We start from the raw sequence: 21338 nt of genomic DNA, 5'->3' as shown, positions 1-21338 counted from the left end.
TGATTTGCTCACCAATGGCTCTCGACAAGTCGCTCTAGCTATGTGTTAGCATGGCTCTGATTTTGTTTGCATTGTTTGTATCTGTGCCTTTTTTTTGCTGCCTTGCTGCCTTGCTGCCTTGGTTGCTCTGGTTGCCTGGTTGCCTGCATATCTTAGCCTGACACGTCAGTCATCCCACTCTCTTCCTTCCACCCAATCACTGGAAAGCGCCCAACAAGATAGTCAGTGTATAAGGCCTGGTTTCTCTAGATACCGCAGAAATGAAGCGATCGCGCTCTCTTTCTCCTATAATCTCCTCGAAACGATATAGTCTCACGCAAGAGGCTCTCGAGAAGCATAATCAAAATACACATATCGACCTGTTCCCAGGTGCACCAAGACTTCCTCCTTCTTCCACACGCTCGTCCTCACAGCGTTCTCGGTCAAGTAGCCCATCTCGACTCAGTGAGACACAATATCGCAATGGTCCCCTCAAGCGCGCCAAAATATACATCGACGAGGAAAGCCCCACGGACATCGTTGATTATGCCATCAATCGAGCCTTTCATTCGCTACACGACAACGACGATTCCCCACTTCCTGCCTCAGAGAAGCTTTGGAGTAAGTCCAAGGAACTTGTCCGGAACTCTTCAGGGGAAGCCGAATGGACACAAGCCTTATATGCGGTGATTGACGATATAAGACCCACAGGGCTCAAGGTTGTAATCAACCGAGGTATGTAGGCTCCCAATTGCTTTAGCATCCGATATCCTGGGCTCTGAGAGGCTTGGTGCTGAGTAGTATCAAAAGACTGGAATGAAGATGTAAAGCCGCCGGTCAACAACCCTCTTCCCATGATCCCGCATAAACGCAACCAGCCTGGTCAGCTTCTGCCGGAAACTCTTCGCGAGGGGACCCCGGATCCAGCCGTCCCTGCCATTCCTCTGTTCAAACTGAAGAATCCTCGCCCGGATATCTGTATTGGCCTATCCGATGACAGCCTAGCACGAGCCCTCGAGGATCTCGGCGTCCCTCAATTCTTCTTACAGGACCTGCAACTTGCATCCACTCTGATCAGTGACCCGCACACCACTCCCTTGGAACTCCGATTCCCCTTTCTGATCGTGGAAGCAAAGTCCGGCGCCACCGGCGGGAATCTTTACCAGGCACAGAATCAAGCTGCGGTCAGCGGCGCCTCCGCGCTTCAGATCTTGCAAAGCCTGGCCGATCTCCAAGCGGCCCAGCGGTTGGATGAGGGCAGCCGGAACAGCAACCCCAATCCCACAGAGTCAGCCCCAGGGCTTCCAAGAGCTCCGCCTCCGCCGAATATCGTCTTCTCCATCACCATGGAGGGCCCCATCCACGAACTATGGCTCCACTTCCAGAAACCGCGGGAGAAGACTTTCTCCATGGTCTGTTTGGGGTCCTGGAGGACCACCCTCAGGGATAGTTCGAGGGATCTGGTACGCCATCTCCGGGCCGTACTGCGATGGGGCAGTGGTGAGTTTCGGGAGGGTATTATCAATACCCTCCGGGCTTACAATGAGATGCTCACCTCAGCTTGAAGAATAAGACCCAGGTAGTCTTGGCTCGTAGCAAGAATATGCTCCACGAGCAACCCCTTGCTCTGTCCATTTGAGTTAACGGAAAAGGCCATGATTCACAGCCATGGGTCTTAGCTTGCTTTGACGTACCACCTGGCATACAGCGGTTTCCTTGCAAGATAAATACAGTACCATAAAGATTAGTAATCTTACTGCAGATAGCCAGAGTTGATTATAATATAATTATTAATGTGATAGATATAATTTTTCCGGGTTTCTTTCATTGTGATTTATTTCCATTCATGATTGGTTGAATTACTATGCTAGAATCCCTAGTATAAGTCGAAGGGAATAGTATACAATAAGATATTTCAAAGGTATACATAGATAAAAACCCGCCAAATCCCTCCCATAGATATTCTCACCATAACATGCAGTATCTTTGGAAAGCACTGGCTACAAGGTAGGATAACAGAGAAACAGCTACGGAAGCCAATAATAACGAGATGTGTGAGACAAGTTGCGAATGCTAGGTGTAGAGGTATCCCATTATGAAAATTGTGACCATCCCCCGGGATTGATCATTATGTTGCCTGTGAGTAGAGCTAAACATTGCTAGATAGGTTTGCTAGCTGCTGTACGAAGTCCTTACAGTAATCTGATGGTGAGACTTCCCTATCTTTATACTATTTCAAATATACTGGCACTGTTGAAGGTGCTAGGCTATGGACCAACGCTACATCATCTACGTCCTCCAAACCGTCCTAACCACTTCTATCCGAGATAGACCCTCAACTCTATCGATTTTTTATATCTACCGGCACCATTCTAATCTACCTTCCCAACTAGCGCAGCCAGTGAATCATGCTCCATAATCACATTCTAAGAACCTCACAAGCCAATCAGTCTACCCAACAAACACACCCCACTCTAGACCCAATCACTACTCCAACGGGAACCCATACCCGACCAGGAAAGCCGGCTCATCAATACTATGATGCTGGTAACTACGCGCACTATTAGTTCCAACCCCGCACCCTAGCTGAATGAGCTACATACCTGAGAACACCCACAGCCCCGGGCTCCAACATCATAGACAAGGGAAATTCCATGGGATAGCCGAGCCAGCGCTTGGTGAAGGCGCGCAGGGTATGGCCATGGGCAATGAGAACGACATCGGCGGGCTGCTCACCGTGCATGTTACCGCGGTGGAGGGCGCGAATTTCTTCAATCAGACTGTCGATGCGCGCCGTGACGTCTTCGGGTGATCTGTACACGTTAGCCCACCTCACTCCTCTCTCATCCCCACTTCCCCCAAGAGAAAGAGATACATACTCTCCGCCCGGACCCTCACACCCATCCCTCCAGATATCCCACTCCCGCTCCGCATCAAGCCCATGCTCCTTCCGCAGCGCGCGGATCTCCTTAGTCAACAGCCCCTCGTAGAGCCCATACCCCCACTCCGCCAACCGCTCATCCCCATCCTGCACCTTGCCCGCCGCCCGCAGCGCCGCCCGATCCGCCTCGGGAAACGCCAGCTCGAACGTGTGCGCCGCCCGCCGCCGCGGGCTCACAAACACCCGCGCCAGTTTCCGCTCCGGGTCGATCAGCTTCCCCGCCCCCACCAGGATCTTGCCTGACGCTGTTACCTGCGCGATTCCCGAGGCTGTGAGCTCGATCTCCGAAGTCCCTGTATATCGGCCGCTTTTGGACCACTCGGTTTCTCCTGTTGATTGTTAGATCGTCTGATTATGGGGTTCGGGTGGATGGATATTGGGGATTGGGGTTTTGGGATGGGGATGAGGGGTTGACTACGGTGAGGGCAGAGACTACAGCAGTGGGAGGCTTACCGTGGCGGTAGAGAAAAACTCGCGGCGTGCCGGCGTCTTTATCAGGCATCTTGTTTCTACACTAGGCAGTGTTCTATCTTGTGATCAGTCTGGTGGTTGTTCACGTCGTTGCAGTGGGTTGGATTCGCGGAGGGAGAGATTGGTTGACGCCATTGATTGAGTGTTTGTTGGGTTTGCTTTGGTTGGTTGGTGGGGGTTTATGTAATACTCCGATACTTCACCGGTGGTTGTTTGGGTACTAGCTTGCTACTAAACTGGATTTCTGCAGAAATCAATTAACTTTCTCTTTCTGCTTTAGATTAAACTTGGTGCTGCTTTTTGCTTACTAAGTAGCCTAGGATAATAGAAGAAGTATAAAAATATATATTCTAAGTAATTTTTAAGTAATCCCAGATTATGTTAGGAATAAATACTAGAGAAGTAATTATTATCTTAACTACTTATGTCATGGTTAACCCGTGTAACCGAGTGGTTACCGTGACGGAATACCCATGCCTTAGTTATGAAATAGTTGTGATATTAATAATTTAGTAGAATCTATATCTTAAATATCCAGGCCTTATTATATTCTAGGAAGATAAGGATTAGTCTATATTTATATAATACTAGTACTTTAATTCTATATTTAATTAATCTTTTTTTTTTATAATTCTAATCTTTTTTTTTAGTTACCTGTAGAAGAAGAGTATAGGATATTATTTTAATAATTATATTTTAAAAGTAATTTAGAATTAGAAACTTTTTCTATAAATACTAGATCTTCTACTCTAGCTACTTATAACTTATTAATAAAGAATCTTATTATAATATAAAATACTATTAATAGATTTTAAAATTATTAATAGCTACAGTAGTAAGCTACTAAATTAAAATAAGAGATTTAATAATATAATATTAATTTTATACTAAATTATTAGCAGAAGACTTTATTATCTTTAAATAATTTAAAATTAGATATTAAAATTAAGAATATTTCTTAATTTAAACTATTTTTTAATATCTAAAAGTAATAGAAATAATTCTATAATTTAAATTATAATTTTTAAAAAATATCTTCTAAATTTAATACTGATTATTAAAAAATTCTTGAAGTTATTAATTATATAAGTATTATTTATTAATAAAAATAATATTAATATCTTAAAAAATTATCTTTAGAATAAAAGAAGTTTATTAATTATTTATAATTTTTTTTTATTAAATAAACTCTTTTTTTTATAAGAAATACTACTATATTTAAATTAGATATAATAAATTAATTTAAATAAGTATAGTAATAAAATAATTAAAATTTATATAAATTTTATATTTATTTTAATATACTAGAATAGTATTTTTTTAAAGTAATAAAAAAAAATAAAATTTTATCTTTTTTATTAAATTATTTTCTAATTTTAGCTAATATATTAAAGAATATATTTATTAATTATCTAAAGAATATAATAAGATAGTATTAGTTATTATTTATTATTAAAATCTATATTTATAACAGTAAAAATAAAAGTAAAAATAAAAAAATCTAAATATATTATAAAAATAATTTTACTTTAATAAAGAAATATAAAGATCTCTAAGATTTTATATTTTTAATTAGATTTAAAAATAATTATATTATTATTTATATAATAGTATTAAATATTTTATAAACTAGTATTCTAAAAAGAATAAAAAACTTAATTAAATCTAGAGATTATAAACTAAAAAAATTAATTTAAAAAATTAATTAAAATTAGAGTTTTATCTTTTATTCTAGTCTAATTTTTTAAGATAAATATAATTAATAGAATCTTAGTATTTATATAAGTATTAAATATTAATAAAATATTTATAGATATAAATACTAGTACTAAATATAATATTATTAATATTTAATTTATATAATATTCTTTTTTTATTAAAACTTTACTATAATCTGTAAGGACTAATATTCTTATAATCTTTGTAATAAACTTATTATAAAGAAATATCAACTACCCCTATAAAAATAAAATAAGAGATTATATAAGAAACTAGGTAAATAACTATAACTATTATATAAATAACAGTTATCTATAAAAATAAGAAACTAGTAATAATATCTTAAAATAATATAATACTATTTTTAATTCTTATAAGAAATATTTATTTATTATACTATTTTATTTTTTAATTCTTATAATTTTATTACTTATATCCTATAAAATAGTCTAGTAAGTAATATCTAGATATTATATATAAAATTAAAATAAAAAAAATTCTTAGATATTATTATAAAAAATATAGTTTTTATAAAAAATAATTTCTCTATAAAAAAAAATATAATCTTATATTTAAATACTTTATAAATAACTAAATTTACTTTAATAAATTATAAAACTATAATAAGAACTAGGGATTAATCCTATAAAAAAATATCTATAAATAAATCTAGATAACTTAGATTTTAGTACCACGGAGGTTAAGAAAATAAATATATAAATTAATCTATTTATAAATAAGGATTATTATAGTATCTGTAATTATATTATTTATTATATATTTATTATTTAATAGAAGTTAACTATAGAAATAAATAATTAAACTAAAAATTAAAAAATATAGATTATAATAATTTATTTAAATTATATATTAAATAATTTATAAAAAGATAGGGCAGCAGAATTATATTATAAAAAAAAATAAATTAATTTTTATAAATTCTTTAAACTATAATTAAAGAATTCTATAAACTATTTATAAAAAATATAATTAAAAATTCTAAAAATAAAGTTCTATAAAAATAAATAAGAATTTATATATCTCTAATAGTAGAAAAAAATAAAAAGTAAATTTAGTTATAAAATATAGAATTTAGATACTATATAATTTTATTTCTTTTTTAAATTATTTTATTCTGTAGTTAAGAGAAAAATTTATAAGTAACTAAATTTTCTTATTTTAAAATAAAACTTTATTATATTACTTATAAGATTATATTTAATTTTAAATTAGTAATATAAATAATATAAGAAAAAGAGTCTTATAAATAAAATCTAGAGATTAGAAAATAATAAATTAAATTATATAAAAGTAATATTAGATTAACTAAAAATAAAATACTTATAAGTAGTCTTAATAAATAAAAAAATTAATTATATAAAAATAAACTAGTAATAGAATTAGTTATAGAAATCTATTAAAATTATAATATATATATTTAAAAGATCTATAGAACTAAAAATATATTTTAAGTATAATAAAACTAATTATTTTATAAAGAAATATAGAATAAATAAAATATCTATAAAATAATTAACTAGCTAAATTATAGTATTATTACTAGACTAAATTAAACTTATAATATATTTAAATTTATATTTATATAATAGATCTATTCCAGAGAATAAAGAAAATTTTTTTATAAAAATAAAGATAATAATTAATATTAGTATAAAAATTAATCTTATATTTATAATACTTATAAAATAAATTAACTAGTTAATTATATTTATAAAAATCTTAGTAAAAGATATTAGTAAAAATATAATATAATTAAAAGAAATTATAATATTTATAATTATACTAGAAAATATAAAAGAGTATTATAAAAAATAAAGAGATCTTATAATTATAATATTTATAATAAATAAAATAATCTTAGAAATATTATAAATTAGAAAATAATAATTACTTACAGAGTTCTATAAATATAAGTTAAAGTTTTATAAAAAAGAGAATTAAGAATATTATAGATTATAATAATCTAGATTAAATAAAAAAAATCTATAAGAAACTAAATCTTTATCTAGTAATAATATAATAAGTTTATAAAATAATTAAAAATTAGATAATACTAGAATAATATTTAAAATACTATAAAGTATTTATAGAGAAAAAGATAATAAATCTATTATTATAAAAATTAAAAATAAATCTAGAGATAAATCTCTGTAAAAAATTTAAATTAAAAATAAAATAAATTTATAAAATATTTTTTATAGAAAAAAAAATCCTGTAAAATTATCTGTAAGAAATATTTATAAAAAAATAAATAAAATATTTTAAATTATTAATAGAAGTACTAGTTCTTTTTATAGAAAAAAAAAATAATAATTTATAAATATATATAAATTATTATAAATTAAATAAGTAGATAATTAAGAATATCTATCTACTATTATAAATTAATAAATATATTAAGTAATTTATAAAAATTTAATAATTTATATAATTAGATCTCTGTAAAGCTTACTATTAAATAAAGATTATAATAAAATATAAATAGAAAATAATCTTTTATATAAAATATAAATTATTTAAATATTTTATTATACTATTTAAATTTATAAATATATTTATAAAGTTTTAGAACTTTATAAATTCTTTATTTATAGAATATCTAGATAATTTTATAATTATTTACTTAGATAATATTATTATTTATTTACAGAATTTAAAATTATATAAGAAATAGATTTATAAGATTTTAAGAATTTTATAAAAGATAAATTTATATATAAAATTAAATAAGTATATCTTTATAATTATAAAGATTAACTTTCTTAAATTCTTAATTAATTATAAGAATATTTATATAGAATTAGAAAAAATTATTATTATTTATAATTAGCTAGAGTTATAAAGTATAAAAAATATCCTAAAATTTATTAAATTTATAAACTAGTATAGATATTTTATTAAATAATATTTATAAATTATTATAATAATTATAGACCTAATAAAAATATCTTATAAAAAAAAGAAAAAAAAATTAGATATAGTTTTTTAATTCTTAAAATTTATAAAAATTTCTAAAAACTTAAGAATATATTTATAAAGAATATAATAATAATATACTTCTAAAAAAAAAATTTATAAAGATAAAAATAGATACCTCTAGATTTATAATTAGTAGTATACTATTATAGAAGAATTATAAAAAAAATAAAAATTAATAACTTTTTATTTATAGAAAATAATTTAAATTAAATAGAACTATAATATCTATAATTAAAAGTTATTTATAATAATAAAATTTTTTAAAAAATAAAGATATTAGCTAAAAAATATAAAATATTTAATTAAAATAATTACTAATTATAAGAGTTTATAATATTTTATAATAAATAAAAAACTTTTATAGAAATAAATTTACTAGATATAATATTTTATAATATTTAAATTTTTTCTAATATATTAGCTAAGATTATAAAATCTTATAAATATATTATTATAATAATTAGATTATAATTAGAAAACAGTAGAGAAGAATTATAAAAAACTAGAAAAAATAATTTTATAATAATTAAATAATCTTCTAGAATTCCGGAAAATATAAATCAGTTTAAAAAAAATATAGATATTATTAATTAAAAACTCTGTAAGAGACTTTAAATAAATAGAATTTAATATAATTATAAAAAAAATAATTAAAAAAAAAAGTTTTATTATAAAAATTTATTAAAAATATTACTAAAAGTACTCCTAGAATTATTAAAAAAAAACTATTTTATAAAAAATATTTTTTTTATAATATAAAAAAAAAGAACTCCTGTAACTAGCCTGATAAAAAAAAAAAAAAACTATAAGTAAATAATTATTTATAATAAATAATTAAATAAAGATTATTATATTTTATAAAGAAGTTATATATCCTAGATAATTATATACTTAAACTAAAAATTCTTATAAAACTATATAATAACTCTATTATAAAGTACTTTATAAAAATTAAAACTAAAAAGTTTATTATATATAAATTCTAGTAACTAGGACTTATAAGCTTTATATAAAAATATTATTATATATATAAAATATACTAGAAAGAATAGATAATTTATAAAAAATAATAAAAATTTTTAAAATTCTTTACTAATATTTATATAATTATAAAAAAAGATAATAATAAACTTTATTACTAGATTTTTTATAAATATAATAAAAATAGAAAATATATAAGAGTTATTTAATAGTATACTAATAATAATAGATTATTTTAATAAAATAATCTATTTTATATTAATTTATAAAATATTATCAGGCAAGAAACTTATAATAATATTTTTTAAAAAGATTTTTTATTTATATAAAATACCTGTAAAGATAATTATAAACTAGAAAATAATTTTTATAAAAAACTTTTAATTAGACTTTATTTATATTTTTATAATTAAATAAAGATTAAGTATAGTTTATTATTTATAAATTAATAATTAAATTAAGAGGCTAAATAGTATACTAAAATAATATTTATAAAATTATATTAATTTTAAGTAAAATAATTAAGTATATTATTTTTAATAAAGTTTATATATAATAATTTTTTATAAATATTTATTAAGTATTTACTATTCTCTATAATTACTATTTAATATTTATAAATAATTATTCTTAATTTATAAATAATAGAAAAACTAACCTAAAATCTAGAGAAATATTTATATAAGATTGAAAAAATTAAGAAGTAGATAATTATAAACCTAAAATAAATATATAACTACTAAAAAAAATTTTATAATAAAAATTAAAAACTAGTTATATTTATAATAAACTAGAAGATATAATTATCTATAAAAAATTTTCTATAAAAATATCTAAACTAGAAACTAGATTAATACTATTATAAGTTTTTTTAAATAATTAAAAAAATAAATAAATAAACTTATAAATTAAAACTATCTATAGAATTATAAATATATAATATATTCTATATTTTACTATTTTATAAATACTATATTATAGAAAAAATAGACTTAAGTAAATAATTCTTATAAAAAAATAAACTAAAGATTTATAAATATTATCTAGAGATATTTCTTATTTTATAAAAATAAAAAAAATTTATAAAAATCTTAATTAAATAAAAAAACTATTTTAAAAAGAAAAATATTTAGAAGTTTATTATAAATTTATACTATTTATAATTTTATAAAGAATTTATATTACAGGAGTAGAAAATATAAAACTATTCTAAAAAAAAAATATATATAAATTATTTATAAACTAATTATCTATTTTTTATAAATTTCTATAATTTATAAATCTTAAGATAGTAATATAATTATAATATATATTATAATAGACAGAGATTAGGATATATAAAGAAATTTTAATAATAAAAAAAATAATATACTTTTTTTATATATAAATAGTTATTATATCTTTATCTAATTTTTTTAAATATATAATTATAGAATATCCTCCTGTAAAAAAAGTTATAATAATATATATATATCTAGTTAAATAATAGTTATCTATTAATTTAAATTATAAGAATATCTTTACAGAGCTGGACTTAGATAACTAGTTATAAAAATTATAATTATCTAATATATATAACTAAGTATATAATAAATAACTAAATTTATACCTATTTATAATTAAATAGAGGCTGCTATTTTATCTAGAAAAAGAAATTAAGTAATATAATAAATACTACTTCTTAAATCTTTATAAAGTAGACTATAAGAAATAACTTAATAAAGAGTAAAATACTCTATTCTTTATTAATAGTTTATATATATAATACTAACTAGTTCTAAATTATTCTAGATATATTTATAAAAAATAAAAAAAATTTAATTATTAAAAAACCTTAAGTTACAGGGGCTGTTTATATATTATTTATTTTTAGAATATACTATATAACTTTATCCCGGAAAAATAAAGTATTATAAGAAGAAAAAAAATTATAAGAAGTTATAAGATATCTAGAATATTAATAAAAAAAATAAAAACTAAAAATAAAAGAATAATTATAAAAATTAAGAATATAAAACTAATTATAGTAAAAAAAAGAAATTATAATACTAGAATTAATTATAATATTAGAAAAAACTCTTATAAGAAATTATTTATAATAAATATTATAAAAATAAAGGTTAATAGTAAGTTAACTTTACTAAAAAATAATCTAATAAAAAAAAATAGTAATAGTAATATTCAGAATTATATAATAAATATTAGCAGTAATAATAATAATAAATTATTTAAATTAATAAATATCTAAAAAATTCACAGAGATAGGAAAATTTATAAAATAAATAACTTAGTTAAAATTAAAAGTAAAGAACTATTTATAAAATAATAATAATAATCAGAATCTATACTCTATAAAATATAAAGATAATCTTAATAAAGTAAAAAACTATATAAAAGCCTAAAAAATAAGATTTTATAAAAAAAAAAAAGAAAATTATACTAAGATAAAAAAAATCTTAAGAAGAATACTTTATAATAAAAAACTATATAATATTCTATAAGAAAAAAGAAAATAATATTATATTTAAAAAAAAGAAATCTTTATAATATTTACTAATAAAAAAAAAAGAAAAAATAAAAAAACTTAAAAACTTAAAAAAAAAAACCTTAATTAGAAAAAAAAAAAGACTTCTTATATAAAAATAGATTTTTTTTTATAAGAATAGTTTTACTAGCCTCTCTAAAAGTAGATTATAAATATTAAAAAAAGAAATTTAAGAAAATAATAATATTATTCTTTATTTATATAAAACAGTATTTATAAAGAGAAAACTAGCGGGTAATTAAAAAACTAGAATTATATAAAAAATTATATAAATCTTTATAAAATAGTTATATAATAATCTATATAAAAGAATATTAACTATAAAAATAATTATTTTTTTTATTATTCCAAGTTTCCCTGTAAAATAGGTTTACTAAAAAAAGATTTTAATAATATATTATAAATATAACTCCAGCTTTACTCTATAAAAAGAGAAATAATTATAAAAATTAATATTTTTATAATCTTTATAATAAATTTATTATAAAGGAATATTAATTATCCCTATAAAAATAAGATAAAAGATTATATAAAAAACTAGATAAGTAGTTATAACTATTATATAAGTAGTAGCTATCTATAAAAATAGAAAATTAGTAATAATACCTTAAAGTAATATAATATTATCTTTAATTCTTATAAGAGATATTTATTTATTATACTATTTTATTTCTTAGTCCTTATAATAACCCCTAAATTTAAAGATTATTAATAATAGAATAATTCCTAGTTATAAAGTATAGGATATCTTTATTAAAATAACTAATTTAAAAAAAACTTAATAATAATTTACTAAATTTTATATAATAATTTATTATAATTCTAATAATATCTCTATTTTATTATCTATAACTATTATTAATAATTATAAAATCTATTTAAGTTTATAAAATAAGATATAATAATTTAAGTTCTATAATATACAAGAATTATATTCTTAAAAATTTATTAAAGTATACTGAAACTATACCTGTATATATATTTTAATTAAATTATTAGAAAAATTATAATTATTTATAAAAAATAAAATACTAGAATATTTATAAAATAATAATATTTTAATAAAATTTTAAGATTTTTAGGATATTTTTTTTAACTAATCTAAATTATTATCTAATTATTATAAGAATAATTATATTATTAATTTTATTAATAATAGAAAACCCCTGTTTAATCCTATTTACTTTTTATTTAAAAAAAATTATTAGTTTTAAAGTAATATATTAATAAAAATTTAAAAAATAAAAAAATTTAATTATTTAAAAGTTCTACAGGATCCCCTATCTTATTTATATCTAAAAAAAATAAAAATTTATATTTTTATATAGATTATTATAATCTTAATAAAATTATAATTAAAAATTATTATTTTTTTTTATTTATTATAGAAATTCTTAATTATCTTACAGGATATAAATATTTTAATAAGATTAATATATAAGATATTTATTATTAAATTTATATTAAGAAAAAAGATAAGTAGAAGACTATATTTTAAATATATTATAATTATTTTAAATACTTAATTATATTATTTAATTTAATTAATACCTCTGCTTTTTTTTAAAATTATATTTATTCTATATTATATAATATTCTTAATATTATTTATATTACTTATTTAAATAATATTCTTATCTTCTTAATAATAAAACCTAATTATATTAAATATATTAAGTAAGTTTTAAGCTAATTAAGAAAAATAAACTTATATATTAAAATTTTAAAATACTTTTTCTTCTAGATCTAGATTAAATTTCTTAGTTATATAATATCTCTCTAAGATATTATTATAAATTTTTAATAAATAAATATTATTATTTTCTAGCTGTTATTAAGAAGCTTCTATAAAATATAAATTTTTTTTAGATTTTATAATTTCTATTAATAATTTATTTATAATTTTTTATTACTTATTATAAGGACTAAGGGATAAAATAATATAATAAACAAATATCCCTTATAAGAGTTAAAGATAGTATTATATTATCTTAAAGTATTATTACTGGTTTCCTATTCTTATAAGTAGCTGCTACTTATATAGTGATTACAGCTACTTATCTAATCTCTTATATAATCTCTTATCTTATTCTTACAGGGGTAGTTAATATTCCTTTACAATAAGCTTATCGCGAAGGTTGTAAGGATATTAGTCCTTATACTTATCTTACCTTTAATTAATCTATTAAAAAATAATTAAAATAATAAGAAACCTAGTTTATATTATCTTATACTTAATAAATAACTAGTATTTTATTAATTTATTAATATATTTTAGAGAATATTATTATTTTATTTCTTTAATCTTAAATTATTAATTTAAATTAAAACTAATATCTGTAAAAAAGAAATAACTAGAATTTTTATATAACTAAAATTTATAAACTAATTTTATATAATTATTATCTGGTTAAAAAAATTTATTAAAATAAAATTAAATTAGATAATTCTAGATTAGGAGTTATTTACTATTATTTATTTATTTAAATATTAATATTAATATCTAAAAAAAGTTTAATATACTATTAAGATCTTATCAGATTATATAAATTTTTAAATCTTTATAAATTAATTATAGTTAAATAAATATTAAGTATATTAATATATAGGGTTAATATCTTATAACTTTATTATTAAATATAGATTAGAAAAAACTAATTTTATTAATATTTTATTTAGGTTTTTTAATATAATAAATAGTAATTATAATAATAATATTATATAAATATTTTAGATATATTTAGTCTATTACTTAATAATATTTAAAAAGAAATCTTAATTTAAATATAATAAAATATCTTTATAGAAAAAACCTAAATCTAGTATTTATATAATATTAAGTAATTTTATAAAATTTACTAGTATAGAATTAGTTAATTAAATTATAATTTATATATTAGATCTAATTTAAATTATTAAGATTTTAGTAGTAAAATAAGCTAATAAAATTAAGAATATTTATAATAATAAGATTAATAAAAATTTAAAAAGTTTAATTAAATAATTATAATCTAAGAACTCAGATACTATATAATAAAAAGTTATTATTTCTAAATTAAAAAATTAAGATATTACTACTAATATACTATTATATTTTAAAAAAAATTATATATATCTAAATTAAATAATCTTTATAAAGAGATTCTATAATATTATTATAATAATTTATTAATAAACTATTTTAAAAAAAATAAAATAAAATAATTTATTTAAAGAAAGTTCTACTAAATAAATTTATAAAAATATATAAAAAAATATATAGTAATATATTTAATTTATTAATATTAAATAATCTTTAAATATTAGCTATATAAAAAGTTTAAAAATTTATTAATTTTATTATAGCTTTAGATTAAAATTATTATAAATTTTATTACTAAACTATTAAAACTCTATTATTAAAAAACTTAGATTAATTTAATATTTATTATTATTAATTATTTTATAAAATTATATTATTTTTTATTTATATTATATATAATAAATACAGGATAACTGGCTGATATCTTTTATTAAAAAATTAAACTAAAATATAGATTATTTATAGATATAATTATTAATAAAGAATTTATATTTATTAATTAATTCTAGTTAAATCTCTACTTTTAAATTAAAATAAAAAAAAATTATTAACAGTATTCTATTCTTAAACTAATAATTAAACTAAAAAAGTAAACTAAGTTTTAAAATATTATTTAAAATATTTTATTATAGAAAATTAAGATTATTAAATTAATATACTATCTAAAACTAAATTTATTTATAATAATTATAAAAATATATTAATTAAGATAATTCTTTTTAAAATTTTTATAAATTATATACTAGAGTTTTAATTACAGATTAAAAATAATTCTATAAAAATAAAGATATTATCTATTATCAAAAAATTAGAAAAATTTAATAATTTTTAAGAAAATCTATATTAAAATTAATAAAAAGCTACTAAAAAATAAATACTTTATTATAATAATTATTATAATACTTTATTCTTTAAAAAAAAAGATAAAATAATATATATCTTTAAAAAAAATAACTTAGTTAAATTATTTACTAAAAACCTAAAGTTTAAAAAAATAATTTATAAACTAATATCTAAATTTATTAGATTATTCTAAATTATAGATATAATTAAAAAGTAAATATTTTACTTATATTTACTAGTAAAATATAATTATTTATATAATATCTTTTATATATCTCTTCTAAAATCTTAAAAGATTAAGAAAAATAAGATTAAATTATTATTTATACCTAATCTAGATAATAATAATAAATAAAAAATAAAATAAATACTGGATAATCTAATATTATAAGATAACTAATTTTACTTTATAAAATAAAAAAAATAGTTTTTAGAATATAACTAATAGTTATTACTAAAAACTTAATAAATATTTTATAGAAAATATATAAATTTAAGAAAATAAAATCTAAAAAAAAATTAAATAATAAATAAATTATTATATAATACTTATATAATTTACTTCTAGAATAATTATAAAACTAGATAATATAATATAAATATTATTAATAATAATTTTTTTATAGTTTTTATACTTCTAGATATTAATAACCTAGTACTTAACAGTATTTTTTATATAAAAAATAAAAATATAATAGAATATCTTTATTTTTTTTATAAAATTAAGAAGATATTATATTTAATAAGATATTTACTAATAATATTAATTTTTTTAATATATTTTATTATTTTAACTAGATCCAGCTATTTAAGGTCTTGGCTAGATTTAATTATTAAAATTATAAATATATATATAATATATATAGAGATTAATAATAAAATAATATAATATAAAATCCAGGGTATATAATTATAAAAAAAAATATAAAATAATAATATATTATATTTAACTAGGCTATAGCTATATTTACTATATAATTTAAAATATAAATATAATTAATATTTATTTAATAATAATAATAAAAAAAAATTATATAATAGAGTATTACTACTAGTAAAATATTATTAAAATAAAAAAATATTTATAAACTATATATAATTTAGATAAGAAAACTTTATTTTATTTTATTAATTATAATCTTTTCTACTTTATTTCTATTAGTAAAATAATATATAATTTTAATAATTATAATATCTAAGTAAAAAATAATAATATAAATCTAAAGTAAATAATTAATATTATCTAGTAGAAATACTAGAAATTTATAATTAATTCTAGTTTAAAATATAAAAATATAATAAGATTTAATCTAATTATAATAAATATTTATATTTTTTTATTAAATTATTAGTAAAGCTAATTTAAATTATAAAAAATATTTATAATTATAGTCTTTTTAATAACTACTATTAATTTATATTTAAAATAATAAATATATTTTATATTTATAAATATTACAGTAAAAGAATATATAATAAAACTGTATAATTTATAAATAATAAGATTTTATTTTTTATTATTATTATACTAAAAGAAATTAAACTACTTAAAAATTATTATTAATTTTTTAATATTTTTAAGTATTCCAGCTGTAGTCTATAATATAATTAATTAAATTTTTTTATTTAATATAGAAAAATCTATAGTAATATAATTAATTTTTCTTATAATATATTAATAATATTTTATACTTAATACTATATTAAAATAGTAGTTAAGTTTAAATAATTTATTTATTTTTATATTAAACTATTTTACTAAGATTCTAAAATATTTTAAATAAAATAATATCTTTAGATTAAGAGGTACCGCGGACAGAAGATAATAATTTATATAAATAATTATTATAATAAATAATAGACTTTATATCTATCTATTAATTTCTTAGTATTATTAAGTAATAAAGAATATAGAATAATATTTATATATATTTTAATAAATATTTACTAATAAAAATTACTTGAAAATAAGTATTTTATAATAAAAAAATAATAAAATCTAGAAAATTATAATATTAATAAAATAAAAGAAAAAAAAGAGAGAAATATAAAAAAATTATTATTATTATAATAAAAATAATATTATATTTCTAAAATAAAAAAATACTATTAGAAATATATTAATTTAATATAAATTAATATTATTATTTTCTGTTATCAGTTACTGTACCTATAAAAATAATTAATTTAACTATTAAATTAGTAGTATTATATTACTATTTTATAGCTAAGAATAACTGTTATTAAAAAAAAACTAAATTATTATAGTTAATTTATATAATTAAGTAATTACTATAATAGAATATCTATATCTTAGTTATAAAATAATTATAATATTAATAATTTAGTAGAATCTATATCTTAAATATCCAGGCCTTACTATATTCTAGGAAGGTAAGAATTAGTCTATATCTATACAATACCAGTACTTTGATTCTATACCTAGCTGACCTTTTCCCTTTACAACTTATTTAAGTTTATATATATAACTATTTAACCTAAATAAAATATATATTACTAAGGTTATATATTCTGTTTTACTAGTATACCTATTATCTTTCAAATCTTTGAAAAATATTTAGTCTTATCCTAATAATTATTTTATATTTAATTTAAATCTTCTGAATATTAATATACTTTTAAGTACTAATAATATTAATTTAAGTTTTTGTTAAAAAGATTTTTCATAGATTAATAATACTCGATAATTATTTATTATAACTTAAATTAGGGATAAGATTTCTTTAAATTTAAAATATCTTTCCTAAAATAATAAATAATAACAAAAGTTTTTTACTATAAATTTTATAATTATACTTAGCTAGAAAATATTTTTAAAAGAAATTTATAATAAAATCTAATCTTTTAATATTTTTATAATAAAATAAGATGAAGTAGATTTAGCCACTTCCTTAACTATTATTACCTATAACTAATATAAGAGGTACTTTAAGTTAGGGTAATTCTAGTAGTTTTTAGATAGATAATGATATTTATTATTGGATAGTGCTTTAAAAAACTTAAGATAGTGGGTCTAGTATATAATTCTACTGTCTACCTGATATATCCCGAATTGATCCGTTGCTGATGATTCAGGCTAACTGATTCGAAAATTGTTATCGGATTCACTAGACATTGATCTCCGGAGAGAAACACTGTTCCTCTTCATACTTTACTTGACCGAACACGAAGCAATTCTTCTACTACCCAGACGTATCTGGTATCTCTCAGCTGGGAAATCAACCCATGGAATACTCGATAGATACTCGATAGATTATATCTATGCTGACATGATATGCAGCGATGATCTTGGTTACTTCGGCATTCTATGAGCCAACGCTCTGGGCGCAGAAGTAAGGACTCTGTCTTCGTCTCATGATAAGACTCTGTCGCCCTACTAAAGAGACTTGCCTCTTCAACGAGTTCTTTTTGTACATGTCTATGGATTACATAACAAGGCTTCGGCCCACTACATCGAGAACAGTGGGCAAGAAGATGAGCTGCATTTCATTACTAACGAATGAATCATTGCACTCAGGCAATGGGTCAAATGGTAATTCGCAGGATGACAGTCTACCTATAAAGCATGATCATGTCAAGTAGCTCCAGAGGTTGCTTCAAGCAGAGAATCAATCCCACATCATCTTTGTATGTCGCTCATCACTTCCACTCAGCGACCTTTTCTCGGATGTGCAACTTGGTCTTGCCAGCTTGAAGATCACTCCGGTAGGTAGGTCGTTTCTGGAAGACCGTCACGATATCAGAGCCGCCGAACTGGAAGTAGGAAATATTTTGTCCCTTCTCCAAGAACTGGCCTTCTTTCACAGTGAGAACGACCGAGGAAACCTGGGCCATTCCAATGGGCAAGACCGCAACCAAGCCATTGTCAGTGGATTTTTTGTTGCCTTTGCTGTCGTAGCTGGTGTCGATCACAACCAGGCCACGAGTCTGGCACCATTGATAACCAGCGTGGTCGGGTGCAGTGATACCGGCGTCAGGTTTCGGACCGTTGGCAGCAGGCTGCTCGGACTGATTTTTTTCGAGGTTATTGATCTCCCTATACAGCGCGAGAAGATCCATTTGACTCTCGGAATTGGTTTTCTTCTCAAGGTTCGAAGTGTTGACCGATCGTCGCTGTTGCTCCTGGGGACTGATGACAATACCTCGCTCGGGGTAGATGGTCGTTTTGCCATCCTTGGTTTTGGATTGGGCGACTTGAAGGTAAACTTGTTCTTGGATATTCTTGGCCTCGACGACTCTTCCTTCCACAGGGGCATGCTGACGGTGGTAATCGGTTGGGCCGAGGAAAGCGTGCGTGAAGCTACCGTTGCTATACGGCGTATCCTCGCTGATGGATCGGACCAAGTCTCTGATGGGCCATGTGATACCCTTGATATCAACAGTCACCTCGGCGGATTTAACATCAGCCGGATCGATATGGACAGACCCGTTCTCAATGTTCCAGTGGCCGTTGAACACCGAATCTGCGCCCTGGACAATGACTTTATCATCACCCTCTCCATCGAGTGGCCGGGAGTAGTCGATATCGGCCCATTCTCGTGAAAACCACTCATTGAAAGATTTCCAACCTCCTTCTTCGGGAATTTTCCACTGCTTGTAGCGATCTCCCTTGTCGTACTTGGTGCCTTTGTCTGCATCACCAGGGCCTTGCCCATATGTCTGACTGGTGTAGAAACTCCAAATATTTCCAACCGACTCAGGTGTGGCCATGTACTCGCCAAATCGGCGCGCAAACGCAACAAGCCAGTAAGAAAGCCATCTCAAATCGGTATTGGTGAATTGAGGCGCGATTGGAGTTTGAAGGTCGCTGAGTGCCTGCTGGTTGAATGGCCAGTAGAACACAAGGAGCTTTCTCAGGACTTCGTCTCCCGTGGAGCTGACTATGGGAGTCCACTCAACGAGATGGTCGACAAATTTGAGATAGCCATCCAGATCCGAGATGCCCTCAGCCTTCATTTCCTGTTCGCCCCCAGCAACTGCGTCTGCAATGGCCCAGTTGAATAAAAATAATCTATCCACCTTGAGGGGAAGAGGCCCCTCTCTCGCTTTTTGAGTATTGTAAATCGGGGTCCGCCGATTGATAAAATCAATCAGGTCCTGAACAATGGGGTGTTTAGGCGTGTAGGTGACGGGTTTCTCCAGATTGGTGTCTTTGGAAGGAGTCATGATGGGCAAGTCCAAGGAAAGATTTCTTGGATAAAGAGAAGCGTAAATTTCACGGGGAAAGAAGTTGGATGATGAACTGTAATGTCTCAGTCTGGATGGCAGAACAAGCCCGGAGAGAAGGAGGTTTTTATAGATAATATTGACCATCGAAAACGGCGCCAGGTTGGTGGTCACGTCACACCTACGGCGTCATCTGTTCTAGACAGCAGTCTCATCCTCCGAGCATCTCGTGTAAATTGCACATTGACAGTGAGAATCAAGGCCACAATGTCGACATCAGCTGAGTGACTGGATGGGTCATGATGTAGATGCAGAGCATAACCACGGACTGGGCCATTTTCTTTCTTGCATCGATGGCGATAGATGCAACAAGTCTGACACTGATATTGTGGCCGGCTGGCTGCGGTTACTCATGCAGTGTGTAGTTTGCGGCGACAAATCAAACGCAACCTGCATGTACGGAAGGACGGGGAAGCTGCATTGCTTTCCGCCCGACGCAGGCACCGCACAATTGACACTCGACCAAGGAACGAAATTCATACATGACGAGACTCATGTATTCTCGTACACCGCTCACGCAATGAGGCGTA

General features: G+C 23.2%; 3 protein-coding genes across 3 annotated transcripts; 1 reads left to right on the top strand and 2 right to left on the bottom strand.

Moving 5' to 3' along the window:
* Positions 1–50: 50 nt before the first annotated feature.
* Positions 51–1544, top strand: BO97DRAFT_473382 (uncharacterized protein; the record flags this gene model as incomplete). Its single annotated transcript, XM_025700230.1, has 3 exons — positions 51–138; positions 370–714; positions 790–1544. 3 exons carry the CDS (start codon positions 51–53, stop codon positions 1542–1544), a joined length of 1188 nt encoding a protein of 395 aa, XP_025546938.1.
* Positions 1545–2301: 757 nt separating this feature from the next.
* Positions 2302–3497, bottom strand: BO97DRAFT_446554 (histidine phosphatase family protein). Its single transcript, XM_025698662.1, has 4 exons — positions 3374–3497; positions 2859–3249; positions 2583–2792; positions 2302–2530 (listed from the first exon to the last, which is right to left on the bottom strand). The coding sequence occupies exons 1-4, from the start codon at positions 3420–3422 to the stop codon at positions 2467–2469; spliced, it is 714 nt and encodes a 237-aa protein (XP_025546937.1). The 5' UTR covers positions 3423–3497; the 3' UTR covers positions 2302–2466.
* Positions 3498–19221: 15724 nt separating this feature from the next.
* Positions 19222–20748, bottom strand: BO97DRAFT_462537 (phosphatidylserine decarboxylase; the record flags this gene model as incomplete). Its single annotated transcript, XM_025699422.1, has 1 exon — positions 19222–20748. The coding sequence occupies one exon, from the start codon at positions 20746–20748 to the stop codon at positions 19222–19224; it is 1527 nt and encodes a 508-aa protein (XP_025546936.1).
* Between the last annotated feature and the right edge of the window lie 590 nt (positions 20749–21338).

Source organism: Aspergillus homomorphus (assembly GCF_003184865.1).
Source record: "Aspergillus homomorphus CBS 101889 unplaced genomic scaffold BO97scaffold_58, whole genome shotgun sequence".
NCBI classification, from domain to species: Eukaryota; Fungi; Ascomycota; class Eurotiomycetes; order Eurotiales; family Aspergillaceae; genus Aspergillus; species Aspergillus homomorphus.
The sequence above is the reverse complement of the archived record's forward strand: the minus strand, read 5'-3'. Positions and strand labels throughout refer to the sequence as shown.

Bases quoted from the DNA above. Each gene is read 5' to 3' on its own strand.
- BO97DRAFT_446554 (XM_025698662.1), bottom strand. From the start codon at position 3,422: ATGCCTGATAAAGACGCCGGCACGCCGCGAGTTTTTCTCTACCGCCAC. The intron at 3,250-3,373 runs GTAAGCCTCCCA...AACAATCAACAG, and splicing joins AGTTTTTCTCTACCGCCACG to GAGAAACCGAGTGGTCCAAA. The intron at 2,793-2,858 runs GTATGTATCTCT...TAACGTGTACAG, and splicing joins TGTGAGGGTCCGGGCGGAGA to ATCACCCGAAGACGTCACGG.